This window comes from Crocodylus siamensis, chromosome 2 (genome assembly GCF_052110815.1).
Source record: "Crocodylus siamensis isolate JL-2025a chromosome 2, ASM5211081v1, whole genome shotgun sequence".
In the NCBI taxonomy this organism is placed as follows: domain Eukaryota; kingdom Metazoa; phylum Chordata; order Crocodylia; family Crocodylidae; genus Crocodylus; species Crocodylus siamensis.
This window is the reverse complement of record NC_143396.1, coordinates 179,943,987-179,960,807: the sequence shown is the minus strand read 5'-3', so window position 1 is coordinate 179,960,807 and position 16,821 is coordinate 179,943,987. Positions and strand designations below refer to the sequence as shown.

At 42.6% G+C, this 16,821-nt stretch overlaps 1 protein-coding gene across 2 annotated transcripts in view; it reads left to right on the top strand.

Moving 5' to 3' along the window:
* The window catches only part of MOB2 (MOB kinase activator 2), a 190,395-nt gene that overhangs the window by 57,014 nt on the left and 116,560 nt on the right, over positions 1–16,821 (top strand). Inside the window, exon 1 of one of the 2 annotated variants that reach the window (XM_090032459.1) lies at positions 564–613. The exons of the other annotated variant lie outside the window; for it this stretch is intronic. Coding sequence (XP_089888585.1) covers positions 579–613 — 35 coding nt within the window. The 5' untranslated portion in view covers positions 564–578. Of the gene's footprint in view, positions 1–563; positions 614–16,821 lie in introns of those variants that run through there. 2 annotated transcript variants of the gene reach the window in all.

The window sequence follows — 16,821 nt, the reverse complement described above, 5'->3', positions numbered from 1 at the left end:
GACTTCTGGGTTTGGAAGAGTGCAAAGAACACAGTTTGCCGCTGGCACCATAACCTTCTGCACTGGGAATGACCCTTTATCTGGTTCCAAAGTGGGCTGTTGAGGGGGTATTGCTAAATATTTCTGATAGGAGCAGTGAGCGTTGCTTTTTCTGAACAGTCTGTCCTTAAACAACAGGCTGCAATTTTAGTACACTTTGGGAAAGTTACTGATAACAGCTGCTGTGGCAGATAAAAGAAGGCAGGCTGCACTTTCCTTTTTCTTGAACAACTCTCTCTTGCACAGGAGAAATCCGAGTAGCTCCTTTTTCTAGAATACATCTCTGTTTCCTTCTCTCCTTGCCAGGAGGAGTTGCTTTGCTGAAATTTGGAGAAGGGTGGTTATTTTGGGTTTTTTTTCTTCCCTCCCCACCCATCCCTGTGTCATTTGTAGATCCTTGAGACCTCGTTAGAGTACCTCTCCTGTATTTTTTTTTTCCTTGAGGTTTTGGCCCAACATAGGGTCCAAGGTATCATTCTTGCTTTTCTTTCATCTGATGGTTGTCCTCTTGGAAATCCCCTGCTACTAACGCTGTTAGAATGGAATTCATCATCTGCTCATCCTGCTGGGCTTGGTAAGAGGGTTCTTTATATTCACAGACATGTATGGGCTTGTACTGATGCTTACTATGCAGGCAAAACCTGGGGAGGGAGTTGGCTGAAACCTGGAGGACGTGGTGTTGGTGGGAAGGGAAGAAACAGGAGGGAATTTCCAATTTTTCTGTCTTCAATTAGCTCTTTTTTTCTGGGGGTACATGCAGTTGCTAACTTTTCCACCTGGATGGACAAGCACTGTTGAGATGGAAGGGACTGGACTGTTGACTGAAAGCAAGTCTAATGTGCTTTAGGAAATACAAAAATCTAGAACTCTTGGTTCAGAGATGATACCTTTTATTAGACCAAATGAGAAATTGTAACAACAAAAATAATGATATTTTTCTGCAAGCGTTTAGGTTCTTTCACCCTTCGTCAGGCTCAGGGAAAATTCATGATGGTAAAAATTTCCCATATATAGAAAGTAAACTTCATTTTTGCACAGAGGAAGCTGAAGCAGGAAATCTGTTCCTCTGGGTCCATGAGTGTCTTTCTGAGGTGCTTTGTTGTACAGATCAAGCAGGATTCCTTCCCTGGTGGTGTCAGATGGCAGACAGGCAAGGAGGTGTAGAAATCTTTCTTGTTGTTCAGCAATGAAGTTTATATTCCAAAAATTTAGGAAATGTGCATTAAATCTAGTACCTCCATTGAGAGGTACTAGAAAAAGGTGCATTCACTAGGGATGTGTGAAATGGGCCCTACTTGATTCAGATTTGGATTCTACCCAAATCAGGGACAGTGATTTGATCCTTTGATTCAGATCAGTGTCCCTGATTTGATTTGGCGGAATCCGAATCTGAAGATTTGATGCTGATTCAGATACAGACACAGCTTTAAAAGGTTGTGTTTTTGTGTTGCACACCTTGAGGTAGCAGGCATGGCTTATGATTGCTGTGGTGCTGGGACGGATGGAGTGCCCCACAGGAGCTCTCCAGCGTGGACCAGGAAGTAGACTGGAAGTGCTTCTGCCGCCGAGCACTCTGGGGAGCCCCCCCGTGCTTCTGTGGGACACTACATCTGCCCCAGCACCACAGTGTTTAGAGCCCCTACTACCTAGAGGCATGTAGGAAAAAACAGTTAAAGCTGTATCTACGTCTGAATCGCCAAATCTCTCCAAATTGACTTGGAGGGTTCCAAATAGATTTGGAGAGATTAAAGGGTCCTTTGGTTCAATTCGGATTTGGAAATTTGGCCACTGAATTGAGCTGAAACTCTGCTGAATTGAATCAGGGACTGAAGCTTCGCACAGTCCCCTGGTTGGGACAGCTTAGTTGGACCATATGCAGTGCTCTTTCCAAATTGGGACTATTTGTGTTGTTTCCATAGCACTAGTGAACAAGAGATGAAAAGCTAGTCATGGTTTTTCATTTGTCCCTAGGTCATCAATCGGGTGCTATAACGACTTGGATGGGAAAACTGCTGACTAGAAATAGCTCTTTTCCTCACTTGCTTAAAGTGAACACTTGACACTTTTTTTTTCTTTCTCTTTCTTTTTTTGGCTCTCACCTAAAGAAAGCAGTACTGAGCAAGGAGCATGTTTAATGTTAAGAGCCTTGTGAATGTGGAATATATTGTGTTTCTGTTGATCCTCCTGGGTTATATTTGGCAATGCAAGTCCGTGTGTGTGTGATTTCCCCCCCCCCCCCCCAAATTCATGTGCAGTGGGCCTCTGTTCCCTGGTGTAACTCTTGCCTTTTTAGCATATGTTCTCTATACTCTGCTACAAAGCCAGGAAAGCTGAGACCATTAGCATGAGATTTGTTAACTTGGCAGGCCCTTCTTGACTGTAAGAGGGAAGATGTAATTCACATGAGCAAATAGGTAATGGAAACAATTAAAGGTGATGAGTTTAAAGTGTTGGGCAAAGTTTGTGGCAAATTCAGCTGAAAGCAGGGGCCATCATATAATTGCATGGCCCAAAAGGATCTTCTGAGGCAACACCAATGTTACCAACATCTAACTCTTGTATATCTTTTTCAGTAGAAGACCTCAAAGCATTTTGTAAGGGAGGCAAGCAACAGTCACACCCATTTTACAGATGCAGAAACTGAGGCACAGTACTCAATTGACTTGGCCATGGTTACCCAGCAGGCTGCTGGATGAAGTGGTTCCAGGTGTGTCCTTTTGATCCTCGGCAGATCTAAATGAGGAACCATTTGTTCTGTCTGTATGCTGCTGTGTTTTCACAGATGCTCTTGTCTTGTACACGTGATCACTGGACAGTTTTTAAAAAGACATTGTTTAACATTTCACCGGGTGTTTATGTTCTCTTGCTTGCTAGCTATAGTAACAACTGGTCACTGCTGGCTGAGCTGAAATTTGTTCAGAATATTGAATGCTACATGCCAGTTCTTTTGGACGGTTTCATGCAGAGCCCTGCCCTCTGTAATAGAAAGTTAGGTTGTGGCTTGGAGATCTCATCTATCAGGAATAGAAATGTAACCAGGAAGGGAGTAATATGATGATAGGGTGAGAGCTGTAGTTCTGGCTTGCGCCCTCTTGCGCCTGCATTTATGCAAAATGTGTTTTGGTTGTGGGCAAGAAGCTTTACTTCTTCCTCCCACTGGTCTCTGCCAGCATTGATATCCAGCTTCCAGAGGCTTGTCTCCTTCATTGGTATTCACCCTTTCTCTTCCAGTACAAACAAGATATGTCTTTCTTTTCTGACACTCAAAGCAATACCAGAACCAGGCAGCTAGAAACCTGTAGATAAGACCTTTTGTAATGCTTAAACTTAAAGGAGTGAGTCAGCCTGTGGATTGCACATGGTGGGCTGTAAATCTGATTAGATGTTGTTACTTGGGTGGTTTTAGAGAGACTATAAATTGATGTGTTGGATGGGGAGTGTGGGGGGGCAGGTTCAGAGTGGGATGGAGGCTGAGAGTAAGGGTGCTAGAAATGCATTTAGACGAATTGCATAGTTAAATTGCTTAGACCCATACATCAGTGTCAGGTAGATATGGCAAGAATGCCAGGAGCAGACTGATAGGGGTACCCCTGACAGCTACAGAATGCAGTTGTCTGGAAGGAGAGGTTTTCTTAGCACTTCATAGCCAGTAGATGATGGCTGTTTTATTTAAACCAACTTTGTCATGGAAGAATCAAAATAGCAACCCTGAAACAGAAGCTCCTAAGCTTTGTAAGGAATAGGCACATACAAGTAGTTAACTGCAGTGTAACCCCCTTTTGTATTTACGCAGTTTGTTTGGCTGATGATGAGTATTTAGCTGGACTCCCTTTTATTTTCCCTTTTCTCTGAAAGTTTTGTTCCCAGAATAGATTTCAGAAGCAGTGCAGCTGAACAGTTTACTATCCACAGATGAATGTGAAAATCCCATTGCAGTTTATAAGCAGAGGTGGGGGTGATTTAAAATGAGTTCTGAAAAAAAAAATAGTGAAAACTTTCATAATTGGGTGTCTAGATGCTGAGCGATCTGTAATCTCAGTTCCCAATTTTTTTCAATTGTCCAATTTGCTGCTTGATATATTTAGGGTTCAGGAAACTGAAGGCACATTTTATACTTTTCCTCTCATTACTGGTCCCCTTGGTCCTGAGAAGCACCTCGGTTCTTATTGCAATTCTGCATCTTGAGTTCAAAGATAGCAGTTGCAGCTCACTTGGATAAAGGTTTTGTGATGGCGATGCACCAATAGAGATGCTACCAATTGGGCTGGTACCAGTAACCGATTTTTAAGGAGGCATATTTGCTAATACCAATCCAATTTCAAATACGCAGCTCAGCAGCTTGAAGAGCAGTGTCTGGCTGGTAAGTCTGTTGTGGAAGGGAAGGGGGTGTTAGCGGGGGATAGGGTGTAGATCGAAGCCCTATGGTGAGGGAGGGAGTGGGGCTGGGGCAGGGGCTGCTCAGCTGGAGTGGAGTGCGGGATCGAGCCACAGCTCACTGGGGGGAAGGGGCTCCTGTTGCTATACACACCGCAGGAGGGCATGGGGGCGTGTGCCTCCAGTTTTGTGTGCAGGGCCTGGCAACATGAGCTGCTGCTGTGGGCTGGAACCAGGGCTGTGCTAGGCTCTTCCTGGCGGGGAATGGGCCAGGCTGCACTTGGGGTAGGTGGTGATGCTTGGAGGGGGGCTTGGGGGCTATGGCAAACTTTGGGGTGGGTGCAGCCTCCCCCCCTCCCCTGTAGCCCTGCTTCTAGTGCTACCACCACCTCCCCTGAGTGCAGCCTGGCCCAGCCCTCTGCTGGGAAGGGCCTGGCACTGCCCTGGCCCCAGCCTGCAGTAGCAGCCTGCCCTGGCCTGTGCAGATCCAGGGACACATGGCCCCATGTTGTCCCAGGGTCTGCACAGCGGCAGGAGCCCACCCCCCCCAATTGAGCTGTGGCTCCCTGCCGTGCTGTGCCCTGCCCTAGCTAGGCCGTGCCTTCCCCAGCCCTTGCTCCAGCCCCACTTCCACTCCCTCCCTCCTTCCCTCCCTCCCTCCCTCACCGCAGGGGCCTTGATCTGCACCCCCCCCCCAGCCCCTTCCCTTCCCTTCCCTCTCCCCTTCCATCACAATGGACTTACCAGATGGATGCAGCTCTCCACTGTGCTCCTGGCTCCATTGATGCTGCAGATGAGCCAAATGTGAGATTTTGCCTAATTCTAAAGGTACATATCTATCCTGCCTTCTGCTCAGTTCTAATGGCAATGAACCCTGCCATGTTACCAGAACAGTGTTAGTATAAAACTGCCATAAGGCAAACTGCCACTGTTCTCTAGTTTTTTCTCTCCTGCAAGAAAGCAATAATAAAAGGTGAACACTGAAGATGGTGGTGATATTAATAAGGGTGAATAAAGGCAGCGGGCATTTATTATTGCCTCTACTGACATAAGGTACATTGAGCAAGAGATTGGTGAAATCACCGAGGGCCCTCATCTCTAGGTTACCAGTTGATCTGGCCAAGGTTTTTCAGTTTTCCCACTGCCTGCTCTCTGAGATGCTCAAATGCATGTAGGCACTTCAAGATGCTGTTAGTCATCTAGCAGGATGTTTCAGAAGTTTCTAAACAGCATGTATCCTCTGAAAATCTGTCCCCAATTCTGCCAGATGAGAAATACCTGTTTTTATTTTAGCTGTAATCACATGCATTCCCCTTCCAGAGGCCACAGCATATGCAGTGGAAACCTGCAGTCGGCCCTTTTTTACATACTCCCTTGTTCCTTTACGTCACCTCTTTACTTATTCTTTCCCATAATGGATCATGATGCATCTCCTCACGCATTGTAGTCGATATCTGTACCTCATTTTTGTTTCCTTTCTTCACCTTTTGGTATTCCTATCTGTTCTGTGGTCTTCCCCTTTTTTTCCAAGTGTCTATCTCATATATATAAAAAATATGGGGAGGAGGGACTGGGGGAAGTGGAGCCTGTGGTCATTAGCTTTATATATAAATAAATAAAGCTAATGACCACAGGCTCCATTTCCCCCAGTCCCTCCTCCCCTACCCCATCAGCTTTCACATAAGACTTGTGAAATCTTTCAGACATCCAGGAAGCAGGTCTGTGCTGCATCCCTAATGCTCTTGGGGAGGAATGTTTTGGAGTATGCCTTGTCACCTGCTCCTGCTCAAAGGCTTCAAACTTGGAAATGCAGGGTGAAGCTGTCCTGGGGACCTGTTTGGGCTAAGACCTCTGTTTAGCATGCTTGGGAGTAGTTGCAGGGACACCTCAGAGCAGGTTCAATTTGTTAAAGTAAGAGCAGTTGGATGCATTGTGAATCCTTCCCCAGAACTCTGTGGACATAGTATATAGATCAGTGATTCTTAACTGGAGTGATATAACACTCTTGGGTGCTGTGAGATCCTTTTTTGAGTGTCAAGCGGGTATTAGCACTTTTAGGTGTGGAAGCACCTGTGTGTGATTTACAAGATTAAAACCAGAGATTTCAAATGGAATATGTAGTGTGAAAAGCATTCTGACCTCTTGTGGTCTTTGAGTGCTTTGTTAAACAATTGTTCTGTGCCCTGTTCTGTCCTGTCCTTGAAAAAATAGTGAAAGCTAAGAGCTGTTTTTTCACTCTTTCACTCAACTCTGTTTGGTTTCACAGATAGTAGCTTGGTTTTAGCCTGCTCAGAAGCCCCAGCTTTTCATGGCTGTAACTGGTTAGGGGGTGGTATTGGTTCCTTCAGCTTCTAATGAAAGGGTTCATTATGTCCATCTGTGCTCTGCTGACTTGAGTTAGAGCACTTCATTCTCCTGGACTATAAGTCTGGTTCTTTCCAACTGTGCTTAGTTTCAGATCAGCTGGGGTTAGGCTTATGGTGGACTGGTTTTAATTTTCCTGGTCTCTGATCCATTTTCTTCATGCAAGTTAGATACTGATGAGCAGAACTCAAAATTTTGGGCCAGTGTCAGCTGGCATGAATTGAGCTATGTCAGTCAAGGGTATGTAGGATGTGGATTTGCTGATGCAGACTGAAAAGTCACATTTGGTAGAGCTACACCTTCAAATAAACAGTTGAGAAAATAAAGATAAGAGGAAGAAAAACAGGAAGCTCAAGTTAGTTTACCAGGGATGGCACATGGAGGAGAAGGTGATTAGAAACAATCAACATACATTCACCAAGGGCAAGTCATGCCTGACCAACCTGATTTGCCTTCTATGATGACTGGCTCTATGGATGCAGGGAAAGCGGCAGACATGATGCACCTTGACTTCAGCAAGGCTGTTGATATGGTCTCCCACAGCATTCTTGCAAGCAAGCTAAGGATGTATGGGGTGGATGAATGGACTGTAAGGTAGACAGAAAACTAGCTGTATTGGTGGGCTCAAAAGGTGGTAATCAATTGCTTGATGTCGTCTTGGCAGCTGGTATCAAGTTGAGTGCCCCAGGTACATCAGTCCTGGCGCTGGTTTTGTTCAATGTTTTCATCAATGACCTGAAAGATGCAATAGAGTACACCCTCAGCAAATTTGAAGATAACTATTGGGGAGTAGTAGATACTCTGGAGGGTAGGGCTGGGATTTGGAGAGACCTTGACACATTGAATGATTGGAGAATCGTGTGAGGGTCAGTAAGGACATGTGCAAAGTCATGTACTTAGCCAGTTGGTCCCCAGCCTGTACTGGTGCATGGGATTGTTCTGTCCTAAGCAGTAGCTCTGTAGAAAAGGACCTGCGGGGGGTTACAGTTTGTGTGTGTGTGTGTGTGTGTGTGTGTGTGTGTGTCTGTCTGTCTGTCTGTCTGTCCCCTGCCTGCCTGGCAGCAGCAGGCATATGGCATTGTACAGCTCTTGGGGCAGCAGCAGCAAGATACAGAGTCCAGCCTGCACCCTGCTCACAGATTTGGGGGGGCATGTGCCCCCCCGGCCTCCACTGGGGTATGTGCAGTGGCAAGAGCTCCCCCGACAATGTCCCCTGGATAAGTCACTCTTATGGTTCTGTCCTACGCTCTACCCTGGATGTGCAGCCCCAGCCCCACTCCCTCCCTCACCATGGGGGCCTCGATCTGTGCCCCCCCCCCTTAAAAACAAGAAAAAATATAAAGGGGTACATAAGCTGCACCTATGAGGCAGAAGGGGTAAGTACACTTGTTAAAAAAAGGTTGAAAATCCCTCCTCTAAAGCGTACAGTGGATGTTTTGTAAGAGGTGCTGATAACCTCCTCAATGAGGACATTCCTGTAAATACTTTTGGGAAGGGAGCTTGATATGATACAGTAATTGGTATTGTTTTTTAATGACTTAAATGAAATATCACCAGCTGTACATAAAGGGGAGGGACCTGAGAACAGGGTTCTGAAAGCTGAATTACTTATACCTACAGTATACTGCTCCAGTGGGGTGGTTGGGATCAGCAGTCTTCTGTTTTTCTAAAAATGAAGAAGGATGATTGTGCCCAAAAACTTGCTGAGAACTTCTTTCCAACTACTCAGTTTGTCTCATAAAAGATATCACAACTACTCAAAGAACCTTGCATGCAGAGTGTTTTGTTTTCTATAGCTAAAAGAAAGAGATGCCTGTGAGTATTCAATGTTGTGTACATATCCCATTTGAATTTTATTTTTGCAAATGTGCTCTCCATCCCATAGAAAGCAAAAGAGATGGTCTGGATCATGTTTCTCTTGTGTAATGAATAGAGCAATAGTGTAATGAACCCAGGAAGTGCATTAAGGGCTACACCAGAGTTAATGGGGCAGAATGCAATACTTTTTTTCAGTGTCTTCTCTCATGTCTTTATCTTGTACGTTTACTCCTTGAGGGCCACCCTTCCAAATACCTTTGTTTTATTAAGGTGTTCAGGTTGTAGCCATATTTGTCTAGAGGAAAATGCAATCAGGACTCATAGTAGAGAGATTAAAGAAAATTTTTTTGCATATCATCTCTACTGTGAGTCCTGATTGCTTTGTTTATTAAGGCAGTTAAAGTCTGTCCCCCAAGTCTGAGTTCACTCCAGAGCTTTTGGATGTGAAATACATTTCTGCTTTTAAAAAAGAAATGGGCTGAAGTGATGCTTCATCGCATATATTTGCCTTTGTATGTTGTCTTCCATTTAGATTATTCATGAGAAGGAAAAAGCACTTTCCCTTTTAACCTTCATTGTTCTGTCTGCAGCAGGTAAGGAGATGAAGATCTGCAGTTCAGAGTACAGTATTGTATTCTCAGGTTCCTTCTTTTTGAATTCTTCTGACTCCACTTAAGCTCAGAAGTTTTCTTCCAGGGGAAGACTTTACAGGTACTTCGTACAAATTCATTCCTTAGATTTAGTTTGCAGGCTAGAGATGAAAATCTTTCTGTTCCAAGAACTATATTGAGATCCAGTACAGAACAGGCTTTTGTCCAACATGCTTGTTGCATAGTACAAAGTTTGTGAATGCTTTAACTCTAGCATTCAGCCTTAAGTAATTAGCATTAAAATCAGCTTGGATTTTTGCAGCTTTTTCCCAGCTGTGAATAATGAATGTATGAAGGACATAATGAATGTATGAAGGAATAATGAGGTGATGAAGGAATAATGAGGTGATGAAGGACTTCTGGATTCACCTTTTTAATCTCTTAATTCTTCTGCATGTGATTGATAACTAGAGTTGAATAGTCATCATGTAAGCTCTCCTTTTCCAGTTATCCTAGTAATTGTTGGTTTGTTTATTCAGTTGTTTTTTTAACTCGCTGGGCCACTCTGAAAACCAAAACCAAATCATGCTGGCTGTTTCTGATTTCTGATCCCAGGTAAGCAGGGGGGAGATAAATGAACTGACTTCTCTAACTTCAAATTGAGCTTTTTGCCATCAGCAGCCTGACATAGGTGAGAGTTAGCTTCAGCTAGCTTAAAAGGAAGAAACAGTGTACTCTCCTAAGTAGCACTCTGGAGTTTGCAGTTGGAGTAGTGGGACTTTGTCTGCTTTCCCCTATTAGAGATGATTTATAAACCCTCTCCTATAGTAGAGTAAGGTCAACAAATCATGTTTTTGAAAAAGCTAGTTACAGTATGCACATAACAGTAATATAAATTAATGCTTTTAGGCAATTTTTCCCAAGAATTACTCTTTCCTCATCCTACATTCATCTGACATGCAAGGAGGAGGCTTTTAAAACTGGACTTAGTTGGCTGCTCCTGCGGAGGCAGAAGGCAAAGTTTTCTTCCTGGTAGCTACTCTCCCTTCCACTTCACAGGTATAGGCAGGGAATCACCTGAGCTAGCAGGTTGGGGGCGTCTTTTGGTCTTTGGTTGGTTTTTTGCTGTGGTGGTGGTGGTGTTGTTGTTGTTGTTGCCTTTTTTTAAGGCAAGTGATTGGTTTCTTCCAGACAATAGTGAGGAGGCTGCTTTAGGAAGTGGTAAGAGCTGAGATAAAAATGAGGATATGAGAGCTAGATTTCTTTTGCCCACCCACCACCATCTGCCCTATAACAGCCCTACCCTAGGGATGGTATCCTGCAAAACCTGATTTAAAATCATGTACCTCGACAACCAAGTATGAATCTGGCACAAGACACAATGCTATGCTATAAAGTTAAGGCATTGGGATGGGAAAGAGTGTAATGATATGACTTTATGCTAATATCTTGCATAACAATAGCTTACAATAATTAAATGTGAACAATAGCTGTACTGCCCAGGAATTAGTGCTGACTTTGTGGTAAACTTATTTTAAATTATTCTACCTATGTAGAATAGCTTGTCTTGAATTTCAGTGTTTGTTCCATTATTTGGGTACTTGGCATCACAGTGGTGTTTGAATAATTATTTAAAAAAAAAATCAAAATATTGAACTGTTCAATGTGAAGCAAACTATTTTTACTCACCAGCAAGCTTATTCCAGAAGCCTGCTACTAAAGTATACAATTTAATTCTACCTGAAATTGTTCTGGCACAAGCTTCATGTTGCCAACCTGAGTAGTCTTAGGCTTCTGGGATAGACTTAGAGTGCATAGAAATGGATATGAAGATTTGTGTATGTCTATATCTATGCTCTTATTTACAGCAGTTTTCCCCAGTAAATCTTGAATGGCTTGCTAGAACCATCTCCCGCTGCTGAAAGACTGAATTGGCTTGTTTAGTGGTGATGGTCTGACTAACCTGCGTTTCCTGGATACAGTTGCTCATTTAAGCCTATTCCCAAGGCAGTTTGCTTTGCACATACTTTGATATCCTTTTTGTTAAGACTAAACAGTTGATGCACTAAAAATCAGAATGATGGAAATAATGAATGAGGCTTGGGTGGGGAATCATCAGTAACTCATTAATGGCAAGGTGCTGTCTAGTTCTTGTGTGTTTGTTAAATGGCCCCGAACATGTGTAGCTACCTGCTTGACAAATGGTGGAAGAATGTTGGCAAAAGGCTAGCCATGACGAGTGTTCAAAGCTGTTCCTGAGCTGGTAGACACGATGGTGGAAAGACTTGGAGAACTCCTGCAAGCAGAGCAACAAACTGTGGCATAATACACAACTGTTGAACAAGACGAGGAAAAATGTTTAAGTACCAGATCTATTAACTATGAACTTTCATTTCTACCCAGGAGAACTTTTACAATCTTTTTTCTCCTATGCCTGAAAAAAGGTATTTGTGCCTGAAATCTGACAATTAAAGAATTTTTTTGCAAAATTTTAGTTGATCTAATAAAAGATATCACCTCTGCCATGTGTCCCGATTCCTTTAAATACCAGATATTTATTTGCAAAGCCCCTACCACAAAGGTAGGCTTAATCCCTGCTGTAGCAATACTGTCAATCTTCCCCAAAAGCCTTGTTGGGCACAAAATATTGTTATTTGGTTTTCCTTCAAATTTTGCTGTTGCTTTGCTGCCTTGAAGTAGTCAAATAAGACCTTCTAAAATTCTCTGATGCTTTAGATAGCCTATGCCAAATGCTTACTATTGCTGAAAGTTTGTCATTATCTGAAGCAAATTACACCTCCAGCCTGTTATCTCTAGGTCAAGACATCTGGGAGGGTTATAGATATAAAGCTGCTCACTAGAGTTACTTTTCCGTGGTTCTTGGTTCATAAATGGGTGTTTTCCAGAACAGATCTCTTGCAGGTGGTGGCAAGGAGTGGGAAAGGCACCTAACTAACTGATGTCAAGGTGGCTTCTGCTTTGAGTGAAATGGCTAGCCATACAGTGAAGTAAAAGTTTTGCTTGTCCATCACATCTGATATCTACAGGGTGTTGTAGGGAGTAGATTGCATAAAGCATGGCCCTGGAAAGCGTAGGCCATTAAAAGGTTTAAAATAACATTGTTGGAAGACAAAGAGGTCATTGAGGAAAATTTAGAGAGCAAGATTGAGAGGGCTTAGTACAGTGCAACAGAGCCTTGTCTGTGTGAGACTCGGTTTGCCTGACTAAATTCCAACAGGCTGTTGAGAAGCAGACCAAAAAAGACTCTCTCCAGGACCCTATTCCCCTCATCTGAAGGTTGCCATCTGGACAGAGGATGGCTAGAAGGTTTCTGGAACATATAGAAAGGAATCTTGAGGGCTGAAAATAAATTCCCTATATCCAGTGGAGACAGGAAGCGTCTGAGACATGGAAGGGATGAAGGAGGGGAGCTGCTCAGCATTACTGTACTGTAGGTCAGCCTAGCAGTAAGGATGAGAGGCAGATGAGGAAAACCACTGTGTTGCACTTAAAGGCACACAGCTTCCCCTTTCAGGCCTAAATAGACTCCATTTAGTGCTTGTGCGTGCATGGTTTTTTAATTCACAGAACTGTTTTGCCTACCTTTTCTGGTATCAGGATACTTCTATGGGGTGGTGTTTTCTTCCTGTATATAAATGTTTCCTTTAGCCACTCAAAATAAACAAACAGACTTTTTTTTGGAGATTTTGCATTTTTCTTTTTAGTTATTGGCAAACCAGAAGTTTGGGATTTAAAAAAAAAAAAAAAAAGTTAGGTACCATCATTCCCCACAGATTTAATCTTGCATTGCCTCGCATCCACATTTATTTGTGGTATTATATATCTCCTGACTAACAAGGCAGCAGGCCTGATTTTGTGGAAACATGGCTGTATGCTTTTGTAAGTAACAAAATGTGTGCCCTTTTGTTTTAATCGTCTCTCTCCTGTAGTAAGGCTAATGAAGAACGAGGGCAAACTTTTATTATTCTACCTTAGTCGACATTTTATCTCTGGAGAGCAGTGTTCTGTCTTCCATGGCTTGCGTTGTCTACGGAGAAATTCTCACCTAATATCCACCCACTCCTTTGTTTTGGTCACTTCTCCTAGCCTCAGTGAAAGCTGAGTTTTTCTGAATTTCTGTACACACCAATCAGTACTTTTTTGGAAGGAGAAGGTCAAAATACTGGCAAATGTTTTGGTTGCAGGTCTTGGGGTGGGTCCTGGGAAGCATAACATTGAAATGAGTATAGTATACTTGCCTGAAGATCTTCACAGTGTGGTGCATTGTTCTTTGCTGCTAGCTGTCATTTCAGTAGGGTAACATCAGTCTCATCTGTATCAATGTCCTGTGATCAAAAGGACAGATTTGATCTGCTCTGATTAGCGATGGACACGCAATTGCTGATGTTTGGATTGCGGGTCTTAAACAGTAAACTTTTTAAAAACCAGTCTGAATGGGAAATTGCAGACCAAAAAATCATCCACAGACTGAATTGTATTTATATGGCTTAAAGAGGGACCGTGGATTCTTCTCTTATTACTTGATTCTAGCTTTTGCAACCCCTTTTTTCCTATGAGTTCTTTGCTTATTGTTTGTCCCAGCATTGTGCCACTTCCCCCTCCCCATGAGCAACGCCTTTTTACAGGGGGGGGCGTGTGGTTACGCGTCACCCCTTCTCCCTCTCCCTCTTCTTTTCTTACATTTTTGTATTCAGATCACTCATTCGACTTCATATACTACTCCTACCTTATCCTTTCACAGCATCTGATGAAGTGAACTTGAGTTGAAAAAGGCCTGTGCTATATAGATATACATCTAACTGAGCCTAAGGTGCGCTTTTACTGGGTCAGGAAGATCATTTAGGAAGGTTAGGCTGTAAAGCAAATACAGCTTGGTTTGCTTCAACTCTTTGACTCTGAACTTTGGGTCATGCCTTCATTTTGAAACTGCCTCTTTTCGTTTCCTAGTCTCCCGTCAAGAGAAGATCTTGGACTATGTATAACATGTCTGTGGGACTGCTGTAGACATTTCATTGAACTTTGCAGTGGGTTGTTTTTATATCGTGATCTGCAGCAAGTCTGGGATTCAGTGTACGGCAACCTTTCAGATGGGTAGTAGGAGCAGAGGGCTTCTTGGATGCAGAACTGAGGGCTTGTTTTCTCCTATACAGGCACTCCTCAGACGTACAACACAATTGGTTCCTGAAAACCATGTCTTAAGTCAAAATGTTGTAACTCGGAACCAATTTTCTCATAAGAAACAATGTTATAAATGGGGGATTGGTTCCTGAACCAAGGCCCAATATCCTATTTTCACCAAAAATACCCCACAATTTTTTATTTGATTAATTATAGATGAGTAATATAGCTATATTTAATGTATTTATATTGTAAATATCAAACATTGATTTGGGAGGACTTCTTAGTGGTGACTTTGCTGGACTTTTTGAAAGGCTCTTGGCTGGAGTCTTCTCAGGAGTCTTGGTTGCAGGTTTTTCTGAAGTCTTGTCTGCTTTCTTAAAGAAAGTGTCCAAGGAAGTTTGGATAGGTGTTCTCCAGGGAGATGAGCAATGCAGCGAACTTGTTTGCTGGCGTGGCGTTGCATCGGATCAAGCGCTGTAAAGATGAAACTGATGTCATAAAGTGGAAACAGTGTGTCAGTTTATAAACCTCATAAGTGCAAAACATTGTAACTCGAAACGTTGTAAGTCAAGGACTGCCTGTACAATGTACGTGGCCAGAAGGGTGCTTTTTAAGGGTACTTGAGAAGGCAGCTTTGACCTTGACATCACTGTGGTTGGGAGGAATTTTGTTGATGCCCTTCTTCCCAGAGCAGGTATAATTATAGGACAGACAGTGGAGGTACAGAAACTTGTCTAGATAGTTCCAGTAACTGCTGCTACCTTAATTCTTTCTTTGTTGCACATTTTAGGCCGGTATCTCTCAGTTCACTAAAAACACCTTGTATAATTCCCAGGTGGTATTATGAAACGAAAATCCTACATATTGACAGTATTCCCCTTATGCTTGTAACTTGCTAATCATGCACTGATGCAAAATGAAGTTTGAAAACCCTCTGAGTACTGAAAACCTGTGTTGTAACATTAGGGGGAAAAAAAGCCTTTTATGCACTATGCACTTTACAGTAAATACTTACAGTCCTTTCATGTGTGCCAGAATGACTTGCCTGATGCTGCTGAAAGGTTTATCTTTTTATATCAAATAACTAAAACAAGAAAACAAAATAGTTACAGCAATTTTTATCAAGAAAGGCCATCAATATTTCAGTGGCTCTGCATTGTAATTAAAAAAAAGTTGCAGGTTAATTTAACTTAAATGTAACCTGCTCTAGGGCTAGGGTGACTTTTGGGAGTGTATGGCTGGCTGTATTGTGAACCAAAATACTATTGTGTGTGTCCAAAATGCAGCATCATTTTCTATAATTAGACAAAGGCTGCTTACAGACATGGAAAAATAAAGCGCTTTACTGGAAGATGAAGTGCATTAGTTCAACCTGGCTCCATAGGTCATGTGGCTCAGCAGGGTCTTTTGGCACTTTTTTTTCTCATGGCTGTGAGATAAAGGCATCAAAAAGCCCTGTTGAAGTGCCCAAGCTATATAAATGCTGGGTGAGCCAGGTCCAACTAACACAATGACTCTGGGTATGCGCTGGGCTTGGTGAGGGGGCATGCTGAGCTTAAAGTGCCATTTTTTTTCATGTCTGTAAGCAGCCAAAATTGCAATGAATAATATGCACTGTCTAGTTCATTGTTTTCATTTTCCTGTTTCGCCATACATATTGTAGATTTTGATAGAACTTTGAAGCATTTTACGATCATAATTAAACAGAAGTTGGTCTGGGTACACAGCTGTGTGTGAAAGGGAGTTCCTTCATGTACCGCTCATTACTATATTTTTTTTTTTCTGAGTCTCAGTAGGCTGGATGGAAGGAAGCAACTTGCGATCCTTAGGAGGAAAAAATATATTTTCTTCATTTACTTTCAATTTTGGAAGTTGTCTGATCTTGGATTGCCGTGTTATGCCTTTATACTACCATCAGTGTTCTGACAATATGGATCTGGCAGGTGTCTCATCTTTTCTTTGACTATCAGAAAATAAGGTAGCAAAACTGGAAATAGGTTCTCATGTCTTCCCTTCCAAATGTGTACAGCTTGTGAAATATTGTGGAATACTTACAAAGTGAAATGTGAAAAATCATATATTGTGATGAGGTACATCTAAAAAGATGTTTCCAGTATAGGCTGTTGCTGTTTTGTCTGACCCTTTGTGTGAGCCAAGTGTTTCCCATGGTAGATTCTCTGTGATAGTGAAGTTTGCTGGGCAGTGTCCACAGATAAAGGAAATGAGGCATTACTTTGGCACAGTCACAAAGCGTATCTGGTGGGGAGAGGAGGAAGAGGAAGGGGTGACCTTGAAACTGAACACCCTAATATACCTTAAAACATAATAGTGCAATTCCTAAGTAATAAGTTAAATTTTATATAGGAGATGCAAGTTCACGCAAACTGTCTTCAAAGTACTAATGCCTCACATTTTGGAGGCATTAGTACAGTAAAGCCCCATCCATAAAATAAGGAGTCAAGGAGGTTAAAAGTTCTTTGCTTTACCAGTATCT